This window comes from Aquarana catesbeiana, linkage group LG06 (assembly GCF_042186555.1).
Source record: "Aquarana catesbeiana isolate 2022-GZ linkage group LG06, ASM4218655v1, whole genome shotgun sequence".
NCBI classification, from domain to species: Eukaryota; Metazoa; Chordata; class Amphibia; order Anura; family Ranidae; genus Aquarana; species Aquarana catesbeiana.
The window spans coordinates 286,577,438-286,602,592 of NC_133329.1; the positions used below are offsets into that span (position 1 = coordinate 286,577,438).

Consider the following 25,155-nt stretch of genomic DNA (forward strand, 5'->3'; position numbering starts at 1 on the left):
ATACCTTTGGGATAATGGCCAGCCGGTTCTGCCTATTTCTAATGGCAATAAATATGGAGGAGTACAAACGTAAACACATTGTGTTATCATGCTGCATACTGCACAACTTTTTAAAGCGAAATGCTCCTAATTATGTTGCCTCAGTTGGGCCTGAGGCCGGACTTCATGAAACAACACTGACGGCCCTGGAAGCTGGCTGTCCTGGCTTGCCCCCCCAAAGCGCCCGTGAAGTGCGTCAAAAATATATTGATTATTTTACGGGTAGGGGGGCCATTGCTATGCCAGCAAATTTTTAAATATATTCAAAGTAAAAAAAAATTGATATGATAAAATCTTGAATTTGATTTACTGCGTGTGTTTCTTTTATCTGTCTCCTAGGTTCTCCTAGTGCACTTGTAGTACCAAGTGGTTTTTCCATTATCTAAATAACACCCATTGTCACTGTAAACACCAACTTAATACAAAAACTGGTACTGAGCATTGAACAAAGAAGCCACACATTGTTGAGTATAAAACCTTTTACTCTGTGCACATGCACATGTGCGTTGTAAAATCTTTTTTGGTAAAAAAAATAACATCTTGGTTTTATAAATTTTTACCTTGAATTTTTTTTTTTTACATACATTTTTTTCAAAACATAACATACACAACTCAAGAACTTACAAAGTTCAACATTGAAAAACTGAAGGCAATATCAGACATTATAGTGTTAAAAATGTGTTGATATTGCCTTCATCAGATAGGGTGATGTCGCCCCTGTAAAAGCCAAATTTACAAGATGCACACAAATTGGGAGTCAAAATGGGAATATCCCTCCTGATCCTATGCCTAATGTCAACATGTGCTATCTCCCATCATGGGGGATCAATGGATGTGTTTTGGGGGTGCAACCCCTTCCTCTCAACTACTAGAGTTGCGAGGAAGGGGTTGCACCCACAAAAAGCGTACATTGATATCCCCTGATGGCAGATAGCACACGTTGACACACTGTGTTCATCTTCCAAATTTGGCTTTTAAACTGTATTAAAACTTTAGTTAAATTTTATTAAAAAAAAAAAGTGTAATTTTTTAGTTTTAGATTCTTCCTAGTACATCAATCATGTTCTTCATTCTTTGTTCAATCTCCTTGATTTTTTCCTTTATGAAGTCTAAATCCCGAATAAACCACAATCATGTCCTGGATTAATCTTTGTGCACTGTCAGTGGTGAAATGAGTAGATTGTTCTTCCACAACATGCACATCACCTAAAAGAAAAATACACACCATGTATTATAAATATGCAGGCATACATCTATTACCTGAATCTGTGATGTCAGACACTCACCTGTATTTCAACCACCTCTCCTTCCTCCACATCCTGAGGTTGTGTGCTGAGTTCCCCTTCTTTAGTAGGCGGGGGTCCCCGTTGTCCTCAGACATCCCAAGTCTTTTCTCCCCTTATGAGAATGAAACAAAAGGTATACTTAGCACACCGATGTTTGCAGCCAGAAATATGAATGTGAAACATTGCTTGGAAGTGGGGTACAATTGTCTGGGCAGATTTCCAAGCTGAAGACATGATTTATTCCCTTAACAAAGCTGAAATACTTACCTTTTTTGGACAAGTTTCACACATGGAGACACCCCAAGTATCCACTGGAGCACCTGTGTGGGACACCCTAAAAAGTTTGTTCTTGTGTCCCACACTAGTGCTCCTGAGTCCAGATGTGTAAACAGCTGCTGAGTGTCCTCTCCTTACGTTACACTGAATCAAGTTTGCATTTCATTCCAGTTACAAACACATCTAGACAACAATGTCCTAAACTTCTTTTAATACAAATTAGCATGACCAAATGTAGTTAATCCAATATATGCCAAAAGCATTGTATTTAGTTGGTGAAGGAATGATGTTTACTGCGAACAATTACTGTGCCCGCGAGCCTGAAAGTAGCCATTTTAAACTGTACAACAGTAAAGAAAAGCACATGGAGCAGCATGCAAGTAATGATAATAATCAGAACACACGACAACTACTTACTTTTTAGAAGCACTTTCTTGATTCTTCTGTACTGATCCTGCTCCCTCTATTTCAGGTCTGACCAGAGTTTCCTCAATTGCTCCTTGGATCATCATACCCCAAAATTCCTGTGCAGACTCTTCACAACTTTAGTCATGATCTTGGCCTTTCTCACATTTGGGTTTAGGTATGGTCCATACTTCCCATCATAGTCGGCCCTCTTCAAGATGTCCACCGTCTCCACCATCTCTACAAAGGCCATATTTGAGGCCTTAAATCTTCTCCTCTGGGATAGGGACATTTCAGGCTCCGGGCTTTCCTCCTCGTTACTGCTATTACACACCTGCTGTGTCACCGCCATGTTCATCTCCCACTGCACCGAAAGAGAAGGGGCGGGGAATATTCTAGAAAGAACATCAGGGGGCCAGCGACACGGGGGGAGTTTCACGCATGCGCAGTGTATATAAAGCTGACACGCGTGTGTCGTACTACCTACGTTCTGTGTGTGAAGGAAGAAGGACCTGAAACGCCGAACGTTATAACGAAGGTAACATTTTAACTTGGCACATCAGTGGCCTATACTGATTCTAGATTGAGGCCTATATTGGGATAAGTATAGGAGAGTTTAGCCTGATATTAATGTTTTTGTCTTGTGTTTTGTCTTGCAGCAAATATGAAACAATTCAAAGACCCTGAGTTCATGGGCCAGTTCATAGACAGATACAGGGATATGAGAAATTTGTGGGAGGTTAAAAACCCCTTATATCGCAATAAACCAGCTAGGAAGGCATCGTTGGAGAAACTGCTGCAATTTGTGAAGACGCAGGTCCCCGATGCAGACATCGAGTTTGTGGAAAAGAAAATTGGTAGCTTGAGAAGCACGAATAGGAAAGAGCTTAATAAGGTCCAGGCTTCCATGAGATCAGGAGCAGCAACAGAGGATGTGTATGTACCCAGTCTGTGGTACTACAACAGGATGCGGTTTCTGGAAGACCAGATGGAAGCCAGGGAATATCTTTCTACACTTCCATCCACCCTTCCCTCAACCCCAGCTGAGTCTTCCGAGGTCTAACCTGGCCCTTCCATCCTGGAAATAGTGGAGGAGCCCAGTTGGAGCCAGGTATAGTATTTTTAACATATTTCTTGTCCTAAAATTATTGTTGTTTACTAGATGTTATTATTGATAACAAATGAATGATTTAACAACAAGTGTTTTACATATCAATAGACACAAATGCTGGGCTCAGAATGATAGTCTTTTCTATTTGTTAACATTCAATTTGCTACAGTCATGAGATGAAAATTGTGTGTGATTAATGAGCCAAAAACTAAAACTAAAACTATGTCCCTTTTTCATACACAGGAAGACCTCAGCCAGGACAAGGCTCTGGAATGTGGCACACAGGGGGAGGCGGGGGTAAGTGTCAGCCAGGAGGTGGCGGGGACCCGTAGCCTCACCCAATCCGAGGTGCCTCCCCTCCGCCTTACAACAAAAAGAGCCAGGAAGGGAAGTAACACGGAAGAGGCAGCACTGGGCCTCATTAAGGAGGCTAATACAGCCCTGAAAAAAACCCCCGATGCTGAAGAGGCCTATGGCTGCTATGTAGCTGCCAAATTGCAGCAAATGGAGGAGGGCCAACGCTTCATGTGTGAGAATATAATTTTTCACGCCCTTCGGAAGGGGTTGAGTGATCAAAGTAGTGAGAACATGCACTTATGTGCGCTCGTCCATCCTCCACCTCCTCCTCCTCCTGCCACAAGTCAACCTCCAGAGCCACAGCCTCCAAGGAAGGCTGCAGGGAAGCATGGAGGGAAGGCTGCAGCGAAGACAAAAAAGTGATGGCCTCGGTTCAGTCTGGTCTGACAGAAGACGCAGGCTGTTGTAGCCTGGGGACATATATGTCATCTGCTGCTGCTCCTGATCTCTGGGAGTCCTGGACCAGATTGTGCTCCCTTAAATATGGACTTCTCAGTCTACCAATTTTAATTTACAAAGAGTTGATGTGTGCCCTGGGGGCCAAAGGCTTCGCAAATTCAAACAGTTTCTCCAGCGTTGCCTTCCTCTTTATTTTGTTATCATGAGCCAGAATAAATGGAGATTTTTTTATATGAAAATACTTGCCTATGTGTTTTTCTTCAAAAAGGACAGTTTGTTTGTGAGTAGGCAGGTACATTTCAAAAATAAAATGTCAAATTAACAAGGGACACCAACACAAACCAATCTCCTTGAGCTTTATAAAAATAAAAGACAATAATGTTGTGGAAACTTGCCTTCCTCTTTATTTTGTTATCATGAGCCAGAATAAATGGAGATTTTTTTATATGAAAATACTTGCCTATGTGTTTTTCTTCAAAAAGGACAGTTTGTTTGTGAGTAGGCAGGTACATTTCAAAAATAAAATGTCAAATTAACAAGGGACACCAACACAAACCAATCTCCTTGAGCTTTATAAAAATACAAGACAATAATGTTGTGGAAACTTGACACATCAAAAAAAAAAATTGAGATTACTAGAAACTAATTTAAAAATAATCCAAAAAACAGGAGATCTTGATTAAAAATAAAAAAAAGATGACTCTAAAAAATAATTCTAAACATTATTATGGAGATCTGGCTTTAAAAACAAAAAAGATTATTCATGAGATCACGAGAAATAGTAAAGAAATCAGTTTGTCATAACTCTGTGTGAATATCAGCAGCAAAACAACTTAATTATTCTAGTATTATAAAGAACAAAAGAATGCGCTGCATTAAAAGATCCAATAATTTGCAGCATGATGAATTTGCTATCTCCATTACGAACGCTAGTTTTACCAGACCGAGCGTTGCATACAGATGATCGCATTTTCGGATAGGAACTTTTTCCGACCGAAAAATAGAGGACCTGCTCTCAATCTTTTGCTGGCTGGAATTCTGCCAGCAAAAATCCGATGGAGCATACACACGGTCGCATTTTCCGACCAAAACCTCTCATCGGAGTTTTGCTGACGGCATTTCCGATCATGTGTATGGGGCATAAGTCTTTATAATATTTTTTGCATTTTAATGATGATTAATGATACATATTAATCCATATGAACCCTTCTCTTAACCTATCTCTTGTTTTAATGTTTTTTGGGGTTTTTTTTGTGGATGGTGCTTCAAACAAATTAGTTATGTGTAATGATGTGTATCCCATCACCGAAGACAGCTGCTTCTGGTAACAATCTTCTTCTGTGCTTACTGAGAACCGCGAAATACTGTCCTGTGTAGCTACTATTGAGAATTGATGTTCTACCCCTTCTGTCCTCTGTACCATTTATAGAATTATTACCATTATTGTCCTACAGTACAATGTATCGTGTTCTGTGAAAGGAGGCGAAGCAGACAAATTACAGAATATCCTTTGTCCATTCACAGAATATGGTGCAATCATGTAGGAATTTTGAGAATGGCATAGAGGGCAGTAGGGGGCTGGTGAGTGGCATTACTTTTCTCAGCAGCAGCGGCTGCTGCTAACCTTTACAGCGGAAGCACAACAGGGAATATTTTTTTACAGCAGCTGCCTGCAGGTAATGGGATACATATCACTATATATAACTATTGTATTTGGTGCAGTATCTCAAAAAATACATGAATAAACTTCAGTTTTAAAGTAAGGACACAAACACTTTATGTTTAATAGCCATTTAAAACATGTCTTTTTTATCCAGTTGCATTTTTAGTTATTTTTCATGTATTATGTCCAGTAAACTCTTTCATTGCATGCATAATTTTACAGATTGCCTAAAAAATATTTACGCTTTTCAATTTTTTTTTGTATGATTTCAGTCATATCAGAAGATTTGGTTATTCACTAACTAAACAGTTACTAAAATATTGTTAGGATTCCTCCTAGCACAATGTACATGTTTTCCTTTGACCTGTCAACTCACTGAGTGCAAAATGAGAAATAAATAAAAAAAGAAAGGCCAGAAAGTAAACAGACAAGACAAGGGAAATGTGAAAATAGTCCTGCCAAAAATGTTTTAATGAGCTCCAAAGCATTTTACTTGTTAGCCTTTATTGTTACAGCAAAATATGTTTTGTGCTGTATCTGCTATTTTATAAGGGGTTCTGAGAATTTTATTGTGATAAAGATTCAATATTTTACATTAAAATACATGACTGGCAATTACTAATCCTCTCAGTAAATTTAAAAGTGCTGACATTTGATTCTTTAAAAAAAATAATGGTTGATATTCATTGATTTTAGTTTCCCTTCACCATTCTCAGTTTTGCAGTTCAAAAGCTTTTAATATCCTCATACATTCTCCTCATACCTCAAGCTGAACTCCAGTCAGCCAAATAAATTAGACTTTTTTTACCCCCTCCATTGTAAGTCTCTAATGCCTTTTTAGCCTATGGGTACATAAAAGGAACACTTGCCTTACTACTTACTCTGCTCCTTAAAATGTAGGTGGGCCCATGTGCAAAACAGGATGGCTGGTTGATCCTGAATTGTTTGTGATGATTTTGGCAAGAGAGTGGGCACAAAACTGGTGAATAGTAGCAGCTTCATAGGACAAGTTGTCTGGTGAAGAGGAAACCTACTGGAGCAAGAACTAAGGCAAGTATTTCTGTTTATTACATTCCCCTTGCAACGAACGAGCACTGGAGCCTTACTGTACAAAAATAAAAACTGCAAAAAAGGGGATTAAAACACTAAACTCAATGCAAACAGAAAAAATAATTTTAAATGTAAAGATGTACTGGGCAGCTTTATAATAGATGTGGTTTATTGTTTATAAGGCCCATTTCACACCAGCGGACCGATCGGGTCTGCCTGGCAGTCTATTCTATGGAGCGGTGGGTGTAAATGGGCATGTGTCAGTTTACACCCGCTGACATCTGATTAGTTTACATTTGTCTGCACACAGAACAGAGCGGGCTCTGCATAAGTGGAGTGGACACAGACCAGCCATCCACCTTACATAGTTAGTCAGGTCCAAAAAAAACACAAGTCCATCTAGTTCAACCCAAAAAAAGGAAGAAAAAATATACAATCCTATATACACAATCCTACCCGCAGTTGATCCATAGGAAGGCAAAAAGAACCCAGAAAAGCATGATCCAATTTGCTCCAGCAGGGGAAAAAAATTCCTTCCTGATCCCCAAAGAGGCTATCGGATATTCCCTGGATCAACTTTACCTACAGTAAAAATGTTAGTATCCAGTTATAATATGTATATTTAGGATATAATCCAGACCTTTTTTAAAGCAATCTACTGAGCTAGCTAGTACCAGCTCTTGAGGGAGTCTATTTCACATCTCTTACTGAGAGAAGAAACCTTTCCATATTTGGAAATTAAATCTCTTTTCCTCTAGATGTAAACAGTGCCCCCTTGTTAAAGGGGCTTCCAGATTCCGATAAGCCCCCTGCCCACAGACCCCCACAACCACCGGCCAGGGTTGTGGGGATGAGGCCCTTGTCCTCATCAACATGGGGACAAGGTGTTTTGGGGGGCTACCCCAAAGCACCCTCCCAATGTTGAGGGCATGTGGCCTGGTACGGTTCAGGAGGGGGGGGCGCTCTCTCTTCCCCCCTCTTTTCCTGCGGCCTGCCAGGTTGTGTGCTCGGATAAGGGTCTGGTATGGATTTTTGGGGGGACCCCACGCCGTTTTTTTTTTTATTTTGGCGCGGGGTTCCCCTGTGGGGAATTCCCATGCCGTTTTTATCAATGAACTTCTATGTGTATTGTCGGACCGGCAATGCAATAGCCGCGAGTAGTTTTAAATGACTTTTTTCCTTTGAAATATCATTCTGCTGTCAGACTGTTCTAAACATGGGAAACATGCGCCCCTTTACAGGCATACTATAGACACCCTCCAGCTACGAAATTTAAAGGGATATTACACTTTTTTTTGTTTGACTTTAAACATTATTAAAATCACTGCTCCTGAAAAAACGGCCGTTTTTAAAACTTTTTTTTGCATTGATCCATGTCCCCTGGGGCAGGACCCAGGTCCTCAAACACTTTTTATGACATTAACTTGCATATAAGCCTTTAAAATTAGCACTTTTGATTTCTCCCATAGCTTTTTAAAGGGTGTTCCGCGGCATTCAAATTTGCCACGAACACCCCAAATTGTTCGCTGTTCGGCGAACTTGCGAACAGCCAATGTTCGAGTCGAACATGAGTTCGACTCGAACTCAAAGCTCATTCCTATTCATCATCTGCTGCTCCAAACTGATACATCTAAGGGTCTCTATCAAAAAGGTCCAATTCACCCTGTCAAATGCCTTCTCGGCATTGGTTGAGAGGAGCAACACGGAGATCCTACGTGTCTTAGCGGCATAGATTAAATTGATAGCCTTAGTTGTATTATCTCAAGCTTCCCTCGTAGGGACAAACCCCACTTGATCAGAATTAACTAAAACAGCAAATCTTCTAACAAGAAAAATAAATGTCTCTGGACACCCACCAGTGGAGTTACAGGGCAAAATAGATTGTTTCACGGCAATAATTTAATAATCAAAAACATTGGGGGGTGAACAAATGTTTATCAAAATCAACCCAACATTTCAGATTGTTTGTTCTGCTCAGCAAAACTAATAACTTACTATTTCAAAAATTATTTCTTCTTTCATAAAAAACATTTGGTATGCAGGTGCCAAATATATTTATTATGTGCAGAATCGTTATATCCCTAAAGTTATTCTAAAAGTAAAAAAAAATAAATAAAAAAAAAATGATTTTGCACAGAGCAGCCCTGATCCTCGTTTCCTATGGGGGGCACTCGTGAGCACTCACTCCTGAGCCAACTTTGTGTGTTCATTGACTGCTCTTGTGTACATCACTAGATCAAGATCAGGCTCAGGTAAATGGTTACCAGCTCTCTCCTCACGCTGTGACAGTGCATGAGGAAAGGTATGCCGATAACCGACAAGTTTGTATACATGTGATCAGCAGTGATTGGCACAGCTGATCACATGGTAAAAGCCTGTGTTGATTGGCCTTTTACCACGATCACAAAGCGTGCTGGATGCGCACCCCAGGGGGCATGCAGGGGGGAGTGGTTCTGGAAGGATGTGCATGGATGCCCTACCAGAACTGCACGACTGTGCTGTAGCCATCCTTTGGCTATAGCATGGTCAGGAAGTGGTTAATGCATAGAATGCATTAGGATAAAAAAACTCATACCTTTAGAACCACTTTAAACATGGTTTGAAAGTGACATTTTAAAACGTAATCTATGGAGCCTCTGCTCCACCCCTTTACTACCAAAATATACCGCAAAAGTGTTAAAATAACATCCAAAATGTCACAGTGATAGATGAGGTCTGTGAATAATTATGTTTCAGTAAGTAAAATGAAGAAAAATAACTTCTACTCTCATAAGTTCATTTTGTGAATTGGTCTCTATATCTCCTCATCTCCACAACTCATTCTTTCACTAAAGCATTTGAAATTGATGTTGTCTGACACAAGATTAAAAACTATGCATGCGTGGTAATGTTTGTTAAAGTAATTGACTGTAATGCCCCATACACACCATCGGACTTTCCGACAACAAAACTGTGGATTTTTGTTCGAAGGATGTTGGCTTAAACTTGTCTTGCATACACACGGTCACACAAATGTTGGCCAACAATTATGAACGTAGTGACGTACAAGACATACGTGATACCTCAATTACGAACGCTAGTTATATCTACGGCTCATACTTGATTCTTTTGTCCGACAGACTTGTGTACACATGATCGGAAAGTCCAACAACAAACATTTGTTGGCGGAAAATTTGAGAACCTGCTAGCCAACATTTGTTGGTGGAAAGTCTGACAACAAATGTTCCATGGAGCATACACACAGTCGGACTTCCGTCAACAAGCTCACATTCAACATTTGTTTCGGAAAATCCGATCGTGTGTACAGAGCATAACATTCCAGGAATGTGGAAAAATTACATTTTGAAAAATGATCTAATTATCTAACCACATTTTGGGTTTTCAAATACAGCTTTTTTCTCAACCCCTAGACCTAACAGGCATTTAAACCTTGCAGTTCAGGGAGGCTACACTGCAAAGGTACTTTATTGTGGTGCAGAATTTGGACTTTAAAATTGTTTAAAACAACTTATGACTGCTTTAAATCCTACTTGACCATATATCTTTTCAAATAATACCACTTATTGGTAAAAGATATTGGTAAATTGAGCTGTAGCAATAATGTGGAAACTATAAAATATGTATTTCAATCAATTAGGTATCTTACCTTCTTCCTGCAAATGGACTGTGATATTGAGTTCGCACTGTACTTTAGCTTTCAGAAGAATATAAATCTGTTCCTCAGTAGTAACTGTGTCACCAGAATAAACCTAGGTAAGGCAAATTCACAAAAAGTGTTATTTTTCAGCTTTATAGTGATCTACAAATATTTCAAAATCACACTCTCCATTAGAGAGTTTCCCTCACTTCTTGTCCTGGTGGCCTTTTTTTTACCAAACAGGAAATGAGGGGAACTCCCAACAGAGACACAGAAAAGAAAAAAAAAATGTTTATATCATTAGAGAGGGAGATGGCTAGAACACATCAGCTTTTTATTGCTGTCTGCTTTAAGTCCCATGCACACGGGCCAATAGAAACCGGACAACATTAGACCCATGTGTACTGCAGCTGGTCTGACAAAAGCCGACTTCTGACCAAGGGCATTGCCGAAAATGGTCTGCCGAACAGCTCTACTCAGCGCTCTCACTCAATGGCTGAGAAAGCTGACTGGAGTGTTCTGGTGGGGGGGGAGGCCCCCTGTCAGAACACAGTAGAACAGCAGGAGAGATTGCTGTATTAATATTGGATTGTTAGTACAGCGGCTCTGACCTGAGCTGTCATATTTTTTTGACCAATGGGCTGTCAGCCTGCTGGGTTGAACAAAGAAAAACTAGCAGTGTGTACTAGGCTTTAGGCTGGCCATAGACAGTTTAAAACCATGTATGGCCAAGCTAAATGTACAGAGTTGATCGATCTATCAACTTTGGTACAATCATCCTGCCAGATTTACCTGCAATTGTCACTAGCGGCTGCTATAGCTGCTAGCAATAATCACTGTTTTCTTACCAATGGTTGCAGGAAAGAAATTTGCTGCAGATTTTCTGCAGATTTTCTCTCACTCCCTATCTGGTAAAATTGTTGCCAGCATGACAGGAAGTTTCTCAGATGGAGTCCCAGATAACAGCAAAAACCCTTCCCCACTCTATTCAAAACAAAATGAAAGTTTGTGGCTTAACATTCACTTTCAATAAACATCAGAGTTTTAGCAAGCCTGGGTCACATTGGATATATTAGATTCACCTTTTACCAACCTTTTGGATGTCCCTTTTTTTATTAAACTGTTACCAATAATAGCATAAAGCCATACATGAAAAATTTAAATTTTTATGAATAATGAAAGATATTTGTATACTTTAGGAAAAATGTTGTCAATTTGCCCCCAAGGCCTCACAGTATATGCTTATTTGTCTGCCAACACAGATGGTTATGTGAGCAGATGTCCCAATAGCATTGTTTATTATATATGCTACATTGATGGTGTTTGTTTTTATGTTAAAATGTATTTCAAGGAAAAATAAAGACTCTGCATGTACAGAAAAATACCTGTTGATGTTCCAGAAATGCACTCAGCTCCTAATTTCTTGCTGTGGGCAGACAACATATGGCATTTTTATTGGACTGAATGTTGGCAGCCCTGCTTGCCCAGGTGTCTTTTGCTAAATTTATAAATCTCTTCCACTGTCCTCATCTCCGCAACATAAAAAACTAATTGCTATATAGTCCAAGATAAGAAATGGGAGGGCTAGTTACCAGTCTTGAGATAACATTAGAAGTTTGCATAGGGCCAGGCCCGGATTTACTCCCTTTGCCGCCCCAAGGCCAGGTCCTTCAATGCCGCCCCCCTATCAGTGTCCCCTGCCCCTAAAGACCCACATTAGACTGTCTTACTGAGAGCCATTTAGAGCCAGGAAATGTGTAAGCTGGAGTTTGGGGGTGGAGCAAAGCTGCTCTACTAAAGTGCTATTTTCCTTCTTCACTTCCCTTGTGAGGGGGGGCTTGGAGAGAAGGCAAATTAGAGGCAGGTGCTGCATTGCTGTGCCCAGTGTGTCGGCAGCACACAGGAATCAAAACACATCCGAACTTGTGCACTCACTCACTGGGCCACTGTTAGGAATCATGGGGCCCTCGCCCCCTGAGGGGAGAGAGGAGATGGGGGAGGGAGGTGAGAAAGGGTGAGAGAAGGAGGTAAGGGGGTGAGGAGGCAGAATAGAGAGGGGGTGAGAAAGAGAGAGGGGGAGGGGATTGGGGTTGTGAGGGGGAGTGGGGAGAGAGAGAGAGAGGAGGGGTGGGAGAGAGAAGGGGGCTGAGAGGAAGGAGGGGTGAGAGAGAAAGGTGGTAAGAGAGGGGGTGGCCTGATAGAGAGAGGGGGGTAGCTGACAGGGGGGTGTAGCTGATAGAGGGGGGGAAATAGCTGACAGAGGGGGGAGTAGCTGACAGAAGGGGGAGTAGCTGACAGAAAGGGGAGTAGCTGACAGAGAGGGGAGTAGCTGACAGAGAAGGGAGTAGCTGACAGAGAGGGGAGTAGCTGACAGAGAGGGGAGTAGCTGACAGAGAAGGGAGTAGCTGACAGAGAGGGGAGTAGCTGACAGAGGGGGGGTAGCTGACAGAGAAGGGAGTAGCTGACAGAGAGGGGAGTAGCTGACAGAGGGGAGGAGTAGCTGACAGAGGAGAGTAGTAGCTGACAGAGGAGGGGAGTAGCTGACAGAGGAGAGGAGTAGCTGACAGAGGGGGGGAGTAGCTGACAGAGGGGGGGTAGCTGACAGAGAGGGGAGTAGCTGACAGAGAAAGGAGTAGCTGACAGAGGGGGGAGTAGCTGACAGGGGGGGGAGTAGCTGACAGGGGAGGGGAGGGGAGCTGACATAGGGGGGTAACTGACAGAGGGGGTAAGTGACAGAGGGGTGTAACTGACAGAGGGAGGGTAACTGACAGAGGGGGGGTAACTGACAGAGGGGGTAACTGACAGAGGGGGGTAACTGACAGAGGGAGGGTAATTGACAGAGGGAGGGTAACTGACACAGGGGGTAACTGATGGGGGGGTGACTGACAGAGGGGGTAACTGACAGAGGGAGTGTAACTGACAGAGGGGGTAGCTGAGAGGGGAGGGGAGCTGACAAAGGGGGAGTGGCTTACAGAGGGGGGAGTGGCTGACAGAGGGGGGTGAGAAAGATACCTCAGTGAGGACTCAGGAGACACAGCAGAGCACACACCAGGCAAGGAGGCGGGACTCCGGGCGGCCGCGATCACCCACAGTCCAGCCCCGCCTCCACATGTGACCAATCACAGACTCTCGTGTCTGCCGCCCGCATGTGACCAATTCAGCCAATCACAGGAGCGCACAGGCAGTAATATATGTGTAACAGTGATGGCGGGAGCGGGAATCGGGATGCTGATATATGTGCCCGGGTTTCAGGCAGCTTGAAAACAGGCACATGTGTCCAAAACTGGACAGGTGGCAACCCTAGCGGTGCAGCCCCTGCACCACTGCCGCCCCGAGGCCTGGCCTCGGTGGCCTTGTGGGAAATCCGGCCTTGCATAGGGCACAGGAGAGCACTGAATTCTGATAAAATTATCAATTTTTTTGTTCACTTTTCAAACAAATTTACAGCGGTAGTAAACTGCCACAAAAATTATTAAAAAAAGGCCCCCTGAAGGTTTAAGTCATAATGTAAATACAGTTAATAAGTGCCGCACTACCAATCTCTAAAAATATAAGAGTGAGATTGCATACAAAACAACTAAAATACCAATGATTTAAAAATAATGTCCTTTATACACATCCAGCCAGTACATATAATTACATAAGTGATAGTTCTTTAGAAGTATGTATTGAGAGATTCTTATCCAGAAATCATCATAAGCTTCTAAACCACTTCTTCTCATTTACCACTGTGCTCTCAGTGTGCTCACCTTAATCATACAATATACACAGCATGTACAATCACACCCAGCTTGGTTCTCTCGAGCCAATATCAAGTACCATAATCCTCTACATGCTTGTAGTATGGCCTCCTACTCACTAGGGTGCTCGTATCCTGTCGGGTGTTCCTCCAGGATAGTAGGGTACAGGTCCCTTTTACCCACGCAATGTGTGGTTACTCCCTCCCATGCTGTGTCAAAATAGAGAGGATGCACCCAATAGTGTAGTATTGTAAATTCATGCTTTTATTATAATTAAAATTGTGCTGACATTCACATAAATCACTATAGGCAATCACAGTGTACCGTTCTTCCAGATTTGATGTCACCTCCAGTCCATGATCCCTCAGGCTCTCTCAGATGATTTCAAAAATGGTGGTTCCAAATGACAGCAATTTCCCTGATATAACGTGTAGGGTGGAGCCTTAGTGATCACGGACAGGAAGTGACGTCCAACCAGGAAGAACGGTACCCCTCTGATTGCCTATTGTGTTTATATGAATGTAAGCACAATTTTAATTATAATAAAATCAATCCTTTAGAATTCCCTTACAACTGCTCTTGTCTTCAGGTTTTTGGTATCAAGATGGACACCTTTTATTATGTAGAGCTCATATTATTCCCATACTGGTGTGTATTGATCTACTTACTGTATGGTTAATATCTTATGCTGGCTACACAGGCTCATTAGATTCCACATTCAGCATGCTGATTTATCTTCTTTACTGGAGCAATAATAAAAACTCTCTCCTATGTGAGGAATCACACTCAAAAAATGCAAAAATGGTTCTTGGTACCAAAATGTGGCTTTTATTAGCACTTTCTATGTGGGTTTGAATAAATGCACTGGTAAAATAAAAGTCTGATTGACATAATGCGTGTTAGATTTTTTTGTACTTCCTTTTGTATTATTTTGACATGTGCTTTATGAGAGCGATGCACCATTATAAGAGATCTTTAGAGACCAAGTGTCATGACTTCAGCAAGTGTTTCTTATTGTTTAATTGTTGAATATGCTAATGGTATGTAAAGTAAATTGTAATATTGCCATCTAGTGGTTCTTTTACATACTTAGTATCTGTGAATAATTTACTGAAGGTAGGTAGAGATTGTTGCTTAAAAGCCACTGTAGCTTCCCATAATTCCACTGGTCTATACCATGAGGTCTTAGAGACAGCCCCCAGTAGCCATCTTTCTTTTTCATTCTATGTATTTTCTCCAGAGGACTCCGCACCTATTCAGCTGCAATTCTAATGTCAGCCTAGCGGAAACATCACCGGTATGTTTATAACCCCTTTCCCTAGTTAGACAAGTGCGTTAGGACTGTATATTTTGTATATTGTGTATACTGATTGTATGTTAATTCTTTTATTTTAGTTTTACTTCAACTTCCCTACAATAAAAGTTGAAAAAAGGACCTTGCGCCTGCCTCAATGAGTTGTTAACGGAGGAGAGTTAGCTGTCTGTCTAATTGTACCTCAGCCACGTGTTCTGAAGGCAGAACAGTAAAACAGCGACTCCAAACAGGCTTGCACATAGAAAGCCAGTAAAACGGTGGCTACAAACAGGCTTGCACACAGAAGCCCAGTGAAACAGCAGCCTTTGACAAGCTTCCACAATGCAACACGTCATGTCAGTAAAAAAGTCAGAGCCATTAGAGTCAAGGTCTCAAGTCTCGGTTAGCTCCAAAAGCTCAAAGAGGTCAATAAGCAGCAACACGGCTGCTATTGCCCGCGCAAAAGCAGAAGCTGCAAAAGTAAAGGCTGCCTTTGCTGAAAAAGAGATGCAAATGAAATTAGAGAAGCTACGCATAGAAGCTGTGTTAGAGAAATTGGCTGCAGAGAAGGAAGCAGCGGCAGCAGTCGCTGATGCAGACATCTCAGAGGAACGTGCCAACCCCATCAGTGAGAGAATCAGCAACATACTTGAAATTAACCCCCCTGGCAGTATTCCCGAGTGTGGCACGGAGTGAGATTTCAGTACCATTAGCGGCAACCCTGAGCCCCGGGATCGCATCGCTGGATCCTGGAAGAGGTTACTTACCTTGTCCCTGGGATCCTGCGATGTACTCCCACTGTGTACGGTGCCCGGATCTTCCTCCCGATGCACTGTGTGCTCTGTGTGCCCTGGCTTCCATTCCCTGCGAGCATCGCGACGCAGAGGGGTAGAACCAGCGGCAAATTCAAAATGTATAAAGCACAACACACACTGATACATTGTAATCCTATTGGATTACATTACTAAATAAAATAAAATTGACCTTAGTTTGCCCCCCAGTGCTTTATCCAGTGCCCTTGCCTGCAGTTTTACTGTACTTTCTGTCTGGAAACTGCAGAACGACCATGGCATCAAAAAAGTGCACCTCCACTTTAAAAGCAGCATATGACCTGCTGGAAAACAGCGATACAGAATTGCTTGCAGAATTGAGTGATAGGGATTTGTGGGGAAGTTCATTATCAGGCACGGAAAGTGATTTCAGCGATGAACCTGCGACTGTGCCCAGTGATGTGCGATACGGAGCATGTCACGCCCCCAAGATTCCCGTCTACCGGAGCACCCGGTATTAAAGTGGAGATTGAAGATGACAACCCCTTGGGATACCTCCAACTTTTTTTGACCGATGAGGTTATAGAAAAAATTATTACAGAGACAAATCGGTACCAGGAGCAACACGCTGCTATACCTCAGAGGTTTTCAAGGAGCAGAAAGTGGGAACCAGTGACCAAAGAGGACATCTGGAAGTTTCTGGGCCTAATTATTCTTCAGGGAGTGGTGGGGAAACCCCTGCAGAAGTGGTACTGGACAACAAACAAATTACTAGCCACTCCTTTTTTTGGCAATCATGTCGGAGTAAAAATTTTCTCTGATAATGAAATATCTGCACTTTCAAAATAATGAAGTATTTGATGAGACTTCTCACCCAGCACCAAAACTGAAAAAGATTTGGGAGGTATATCAAATTATTCTGAAAAATTTCCAGCAGACCTATGTACCAGATAGAGACGTCAGTATCGACGAAAGTCTTATGGCCTACAAAGGAAGACTCAGCTGGATACAGTATATCGCGTCTATGAGAGCACGATTTGGCATAAAATCATTCATGCTCTGTGAATCCAGCACTGGTTACATATGGAATTCGGTCCTTTACACCGGGAAAGGAACCAAATTCAACAAAAGATTCAGTAATTATGGAATGGCAACCGCTTCAGTTCTTACTTTGATTGAGCCATTGCTGAATCAGGGCTACTGTGTAACCACAGACAATTTTTACACTTCTCCAGAACTCTATGAGTTCCTTCTACAGCACAAGATGGATGCATATGGGACCGTTAGAGCTACCCGGCGCAAAAGGCTGCCAACCTTTGGCAATAAAAAGCTCAAGGCAGGAGAAATAGTTGCCTGGCAGAAAGGCAAAATGATGGCACTGAGATGGTGCGACAAAAAAGATGTGTGCCTAATGAGTACCATTCACAACACCTCCACTGTCATGGTACACGCAAAAGGTGGAAAAGGCATAATGAAACCACAAGTCGTGATGGAGTACAACAACAACCATGGGAGGTGTTGACAGAGCTGACCAGGCCATGACATTTTATCTTGCCATGAGAAAGCCATGGTTCATGCGGACTTTGTTTGGAAAGTTGCCAAACTTATATTTCTCAAGCACCAACACCAACCACTGTAAATAGATCTGGACGTCGTGCTGCTGGTGTTGTGAACCCAGAACGCCTGACTGGTCGTCACTTTATGGACCACATTCCACCAACGGAAAAGAAGTCAGCACTCACAAGGATGTGTGTGGTTTGCTGCTCTAATGCCCTGTACACATGGTCGGACATTGATCGGACATTCCGACAACAAAATCCATGGATTTTTTCCGACGGATGTTGGCTCAAACTTGTCTTGCATACACACGGTCATACAAAGTTGTCTGTGGCTTAAAACACGTACGTCGGGACTATAAATGGGGCAGTAGCCAATAGCTTTTGTCTCTTAATTTATTCTGAGCATGCGTGGCACTTTTTGCGTCGGATTTGTGTACACACGATCGGAATTTCTGACAACGGATTTTGTTGTCGTAAAATTTTATAGCAAGCTCTCAAACTTTGTGTGTCGGAAATTCCAATGGAAAATGTATGATGGAGCCCACACATGGTCGGAATTTCCGACAACAAGGTCCTATCACACATTTTCCGTCTGAAAATCCGACCGTGTGTACAAGGTATAAGTGTGATGACACTGGAAGGAAAATCAGAAAAGAAACCAGGTTCTAGTGTTCTGACTGTGACGTCGGAGTTTGTGCTGTACCATGTTTTAAAATTTTTCATACCCAAGACGTTTACTGAAGCAATATGACTACTAATATTGCACTCTTGTTTGGCCAAAAAAAAAGTCAATGTTTTTGAGTATATTATTTACTAAAATGTATTGAATAAAAAGTATTATTACTATTATATTATTATTTGTTATTATTTATAGTTATTTATTATATTATAATTTATGATTTTGTGTTTCAAACTTTATCATACCCGGGATGTCTACTAGACTCTGGTTTGGACAGATTTAAGTGAGTCATTCCTAAGAATTACAGGCCTACAATATAAAACGCCAAATTTCCATGCAAAATAATGGTACCACTTTCAGCACCTAAAATCTGAAATAATCAAACCGCCAGGGAGGTTAAACCTGATCATCATGACAATCTGAAATGTGAATGCAACATGCAAATTATGTGCTGCAACATGCTAAGCCAGATGACTGCCTGCATTTAGCTCTATGAATCGACTCCTGCCGTCCACACACCCTACAATAAACAAGAAAATAATCCCATACTCGGTCAGCCTTCAGTGCAAACTTCATCCAAGCTATCAAACCTCTATGATACAGTCACCCACTTCAGAAAGGAAGGGTTGCAAGGTAGGAATCACAGTGACAGCATTTCTGATGACCACAAATACCCACCAAGTCCCCCACACAGCAGAGCACCTCCAGACTACTCACACAAAGACCAAGGTATGTTGGATTCTCTCAAGTTCTTTGCACGACTCACAAGGTTTAACGACCAACTTGAGAGCTATAGAGCATGGTGTTCGTCCTTCAGAAATGCAATAAAAGATCTAGATCTATCTGCAAGTGAGGAGGACGATCAATTAGTCAGCAGAGCATGCAAGAAGAATCAGGGACATCAATGTTAACTATCCAAGCAGAGGACTGAGCATGATATGGGAGAGAATTGAGGAGTGTTATGGTTCCCCAGAAGCCATAGAAAATTCACTCTTTAAAAGAATATAGGACTTCCCTAAGATTCCTAACAAAGGCTTCCAGAAGCTGCGAGAGTTAAGTGACCCGATGACAGAGCTCCAATTAGCCAAGGCATAAGAAGATTTGCCAGGCCTTGCTTTTCTAAATACTGCCTGTGGTGTTAACCCCATAGTGCAAAAAATGCCTTACAGCCTTCAAGAAATGTGGGTGACATGAGGCTCCCACTACAAGCAAAAGCATAACATTCTTTTCCCACTATTCTCTTTATTTGTGAACTTTGTTCACCAACAATCAAAGACTAAAAATGATCCCAGTTTTGACTTCTCATCATCTGACTCTACTTGCCCTAGGACAGGCAAGCCTACTTCAACTCGCAACTTTAAAGACATATCTGTTGCAGTACACAAAACAAGCATATCACCAACAGAGAACCCAAGCAGAGAGTGTCCCCTTCACAAGAAGCTCCACCAGTTGCTAAAGTGCAGAGGTTTCAAAGGAAAACCTCTCCAAGATCGCAAAACCTTCCTCAAAGAAAATAGAATTTGCTTCAGGTGCTGTGCATCAACTTTGCACCTTGCAAAGAACTGCAAAGCGGGCATAAACTGTTCAGAGTGTGATAGCACAGAGCACATTACGGCTCTACATCCAGGGCCAGCGCCATGAACTATTACCCCCTCAAACCAGGCTGAAGAGCACGGCGGGGAGCAGTGAGACACAGTACCTCCTGTAGTGAAACCCCAGTGCACCCAAGTCTGTGGAGAAGGTCTCTTTGGCAAATCCTGCTCCAAGATTTGTCTTGTCACAGTTTACCCCATAGGTCACAGACAAAAAACAGTAAAGTTGTACGAGATCTTGGACGATCAAAGCAACAGATCACTTGCTAGCTCAGCCTTCTTTGACACCTTTAAAATGGAGGGAGCCAGCTCTTCATACTCACTCAAGACTTGTACCAGTGTGAGTGAAGAAACCAGGAGAAGGGCCATTGGTTACCAAATCCATTGACGGCCAAACATCCCTGCCTTTGCCAACCTTAATCGAGTGCAATCAGTTCCCAGTTCCCAGAGTTCACAAGGTGAGAAAACAAATCAATGCCCCCACAACTCTCCTTACGCTCAGAAGCTTGACCTAGGATGGGTCATTATAGGCCTAGGAAATGCTCACAAACCAATAAGTGTGAACTCTCTTTTTACAAGGACATTAGAGAATGGGCGTCCATCCCTTTTTCAACCTTGCCCCAACAGATTCATCATAAAAGAGAAACCTGTGAGTGTCATACATTCCAACCTTTACATTAGCAATTTTCCCTGCGATGAAGACAAAGATCAGTTGGGATGCTCACTTTTCCAAAAGACAAAAGAAGACCACAAAATTGCCCTATCTATTGAAGATCATATCTTCTTGAAGATAATGGAACAGGGATTCTACAAAAACGATGTAAACAGCTGGGTAGTACCCCTGCCTTTCAAAACACAGAGACCGTGTCTTCCTAACAACAGACTACAGGCTCTTAAACATCTCTCAGGTGCAATTTTCAAAGGAAACCAGAAATCAGAAATAAAAGAGCATTTCTTCTCATTCATGAGTAAGATGTTTGAAGACAGCTATGCAGAGATGGCCCCACCACTGAAAGAGAAGAGAGCTGGTACCTACCTATCTTTGGTGTTGTTTACCACCCCAAGAAGCCAGGGAAAATAGTAGTAGAGTAGTATTAAATAAATAGAGTAGTATTTGACTCCAGCTCCCAGTACGAAGGAATCTCTCTCAACGACGTCCTTTTGAAAGGACCAGATCTCAAAAACACACTTCTTGGCGTTCTCACCAGATTCCGCAAGGAAGCCATTGCCATAGTTGCTGACATACAACAAATGTTTCACAGTTTTCAAGTTAAGGAAGAACACAGGAACTTTCTGAGATTCTTCTGGTTTAAGGATAACAACCCCACTAAAGACGTTATAGAATAACGCATGACAGTGCACATTTTGGCAATAGCCAATCCCCTGCTGTTGCTATCTATGGACTTAAGCTATCTGCCCAAGAAGGTGAAAAAGACTATGGGCAAGATGTTAGACAGTTCATTGAGAGAGACTTTTATGTAGATGGCCTGAAGTCACTTCCATCTCCTGTGGCTGCAATCAGTCTACTTAAGAGGACCCAAACCACACTTGCCTGTTCAAACCTTAGGTTGCATAGGATAGCTTCAAACAGCAAGGCTGTTATGAAGGCCTTCCCCTCTCATGATCACACCAGGGATTTGAAAGACCTAGACTTGGCAACAGATTTGCTACCCATGCAGCGCAGCCTGGGACTCAATTGGGATCTCAAGTCTTATACCCTCACCTTCCAGGTCGACCAGGAACCAAAGCCTTTCACACGGCGAGGTGTCTTGTCTAAAATAAACAGTCTGTATGACCCACTTGGGTTTGCAGCACCAGTGACTGTCCAATAGGGATGAGCTTCGTGTTCGAGTCGAACCCATGTTCGACTCGAACATTGTCTGTTCGATTGTTCGCCGAATTGCGAACGATATGGGCCGTTCGCACCAAATTCGAGTGGCGCATCGCAGCCCATAATTCACTGCGGCATCGCAGTGCATTGCTGGCTGATGATTGGCCAAGCATGCACTATGACCCGCATGCTTGGCCAATCACAGCGCCGTCTGTACAGAGAGCTGTAATTGGCCAAAGCCAGGGTGGCTTTGGCCAATTATGGCTCAGGGGGTTTAGTACACGCCCCACACTATATAAGGCCACCTGCACGTCGGCCCTGTGTAGTGTGTTCCGGCGTTGAGAGACAGAGACAGAGAGACAGTGTCATTTGATTTAAGTTAGATAGATTAGGCAGGACAGTGTATATATATGCATCCCAGGTGTTGTGTGTGTGTATATATATATATATATATATATATATATATATATATATATATATATATATATATATATATATATGTATATATATATATATATATATATATATATATATATATATATATATATATATATATATATATATATGTATATATATATATATATATATATATATATATATATATATATATGTATATATATATGTATATATATATATATATATATATATATATATATGTATATATATATATATATATATATATATATATATGTATATATATATATATATATATATACACTGTATTCAGTTTAGCTAGATCCGTTCCTGTTATTATCTTCCTACTGACAGGCAGGCAGGTGTTGTTACAGTATTTGAAGAAAATTGCTGGTGTTCTTCTGATCCAATTAGTCCTATTAGCTACAGTATTTACAGTTAGTGTGGTGCGTCCCCTCCACAGTGTGCACCTAAAGCTACCTGTAGAAGATTGGTGGTGTTTTTCTGATCCTATCACTACCGCAGGCAGCTACATTATTTTTTTAGTATAGTGCGACCTCTGCACAGTGTTCAGCTAAAGCTACAAGTTAGTGTAGTGCGACCTCTGCACAGTGTTCAGCTAAAGCTCCAAGTTAGTGTAGTGCAACTTCTGCACAGTGTTCAGCTAAAGCTACAAGTTAGTGTAGTGCGACCTCTGCACAGTGTTCAGCTAAAGCTCCAAGTTAGTGTAGTGTGACCTCTGCACAGTGTTCAGCTAAAGCTACCTGTAGAAGGTTGGTGGTGTTTTCCTGATTCTATCACTACCGCAGGCAGCTAAATTATTTACACGTTAGTGTAGTGCGACCTCTGCACAGTGTTCAGCTAAAGCTACCTGTAGAAGGTTGGTGGTGTTTTCCTGATCCTATATATATATATATATATCCCAGCTTAGTGCAGCTACATCTCACTGCAGTCCATTAGTATGTCTGGAAGGCTAACAAGGAGAGGCAGACAGTCACAAGCCAATAAAAGAGGGCAAGCAGGCTCTGTGTCTAGAGGCAACAGGGCTGGTCGTGGACACCGTGCATCCTCATCAGCACGTGGCCGTGAGACACGCTTGGCCTTTTTTTCGGCAGCTGGCCGTGTTGAGCCGCAACATGCGGAAGACTTGGTCGAGTGGATGACCAAGCCGTCATCATCCTCCTCATCCTCTCTCACCCATGCTCAGGGTACATTGGCAAAGCAGCTGCCAACGCAGCCCTTCCTTCGGCTCAATGGCATCAGTGACTCCTTCCCTAGCCCCACCATGTCCTCCTGAGGAGCCCCTCGAACTGTTTGACCACAGTGTTGGGTACATGCTCCAGGAGGATGCCCAGCGTTTAGAAGGGTCTGATGATGATACTGAGCTAGATGAAGGCAGTAACGTGAGCACGGACAGAGGGGGTGCCCAAGAAGGACAGCAATCTGGCAGTCATGTTCCCCCTGCTGCAGCATACTGCCAGGTGTGCTCCAGTGATGAGGAGGGAGGGGATGATGAGATCAGTGACTCAACGTGGGTGCCTGATAGGAGAGAGGAGGAGGAGGAGGCACATCACCGACGAGGCAGGATGCCCTCCAGGGGCATCGCACTGACTGCATCACACCTCAGAGCTCTGCATGTGCAGGACGCTGCTGTCTCTGCTCGTTATTCCAAAAGTTCTTTGGCGTGGGCCTTTTTTGAGACGAGTGCATCAGATGGCACCGCTGCTATTTGCAACATATGTCTCAAGCGTATCTCGCGTGGCCAAAACATCTCCCACTTGGGCACCACATGCTTGACCAGACATATGTTGACCTGCCATGCAGTTCGTTGGCAAGCGTACCTAAAAGACCCACACCAAAAAACAAAGAGGACCTCTCCTTACTCCTCATCAGCTGGGATCTCCAACCCCACTATACCTTCAGTCCTCTCTGAGACCTGCACTGAGAGGAATGAAGGTGTAGAATTAGGTGTGTCACAGCCAAGTACTTGCGGGCAATCTATCAGTACACCAACGTCAGATTGTACCAGGCAAGTTTCCCTGCCCCAGCTGCTGCACCGCAAAAAGAAGTTTGCTCCCAGCCATCCACATGCCCAGCGGTTGAATGCTAAATGCTTGGCAAAATTGCTAGCACTTCAACTGCTACCTTTTCAGTTGGTAGACTCTGCCCCCTTCCGTGAGTTTGTGGAATGTGCGGTTCCTCAGTGGCAGGTTCCCAAACGCCACTTTTTCTCACGGAAGGCAATTCCGGCTCTCTACCGACATGTGGAAGGCAATGTCTTGGCCTTGCTGGACAGGGGGGTCAGCGGCAAGGTGCATATTACTGCTGACTCATGGTCCAGCAGGCATGGACAGGGACGTTACCTAGGTTTCATGGCGCATTGGGTGACTCTTCTGGTAGCTGGGAAGGATGCAGGACAAGGGGCAGTAGTGTTGGAGGTTGTTCCGCGGCCACGCCTCCAAAATGCCACTACTAGTGATTCTGACACACCTCTCTCCTCCACCCCCTCCTATTCTTCTTCCTCCATGGCCTCTTTCTGTGCTTTGTCCTCGGAACCAGCGGTGCTCCATAGGCGTTCAAGGGGCTACACAAGTATGCAGGCCAAAAGATGCCATGCGGTGCTTGAGCTGGTGTGCTTGGGGGACAGGAGCCACACTGGGGCAAAGGTTCTGTCAGCTCTGCAGGGGCAGGTTCAGAGGTGGTTGACGCCACGCCAACTTAAGGCAGGAATGGTGGTTTGCGACAATGGCACCAACCTCATGGACTTGTACGTGGCTGGGAGGAGGTGGCTGCAGATCATGTCGTCCTTAGTGACCCAGAGGACTCTGGACCGAATGCCTCAGCAAACCTATTCTGCATGGCCTCCCTGATCCTGCAAAGCCTGCGGAAGGATCCTCGTATTCGTGGTATCAAGGAGAAGGAACAATACTGGCTGGCAACCCTCCTTGATCCACGTTACAAGGATAAGGTTGCGGACCTTATCTTGCCGTCGCAGAGGGAGCAGAGGATGAAACATCTTCAGGAGGCCTTGCAGAATGGTCTGTGCAATGCGT

The 25,155-nt window shown here is 42.9% G+C and overlaps 1 protein-coding gene across 1 annotated transcript in view; it reads right to left on the reverse strand.

The window, feature by feature from the left end:
• PTH2R (parathyroid hormone 2 receptor) overlaps positions 1-25,155 on the reverse strand; it is a 1,009,699-nt gene that overhangs the window by 771,291 nt on the left and 213,253 nt on the right. The window contains exon 2 of the mRNA XM_073633425.1: positions 10,233-10,335. Coding sequence (XP_073489526.1) covers positions 10,233-10,335 — 103 coding nt within the window. The remainder of the gene's footprint in view (positions 1-10,232; positions 10,336-25,155) is intronic.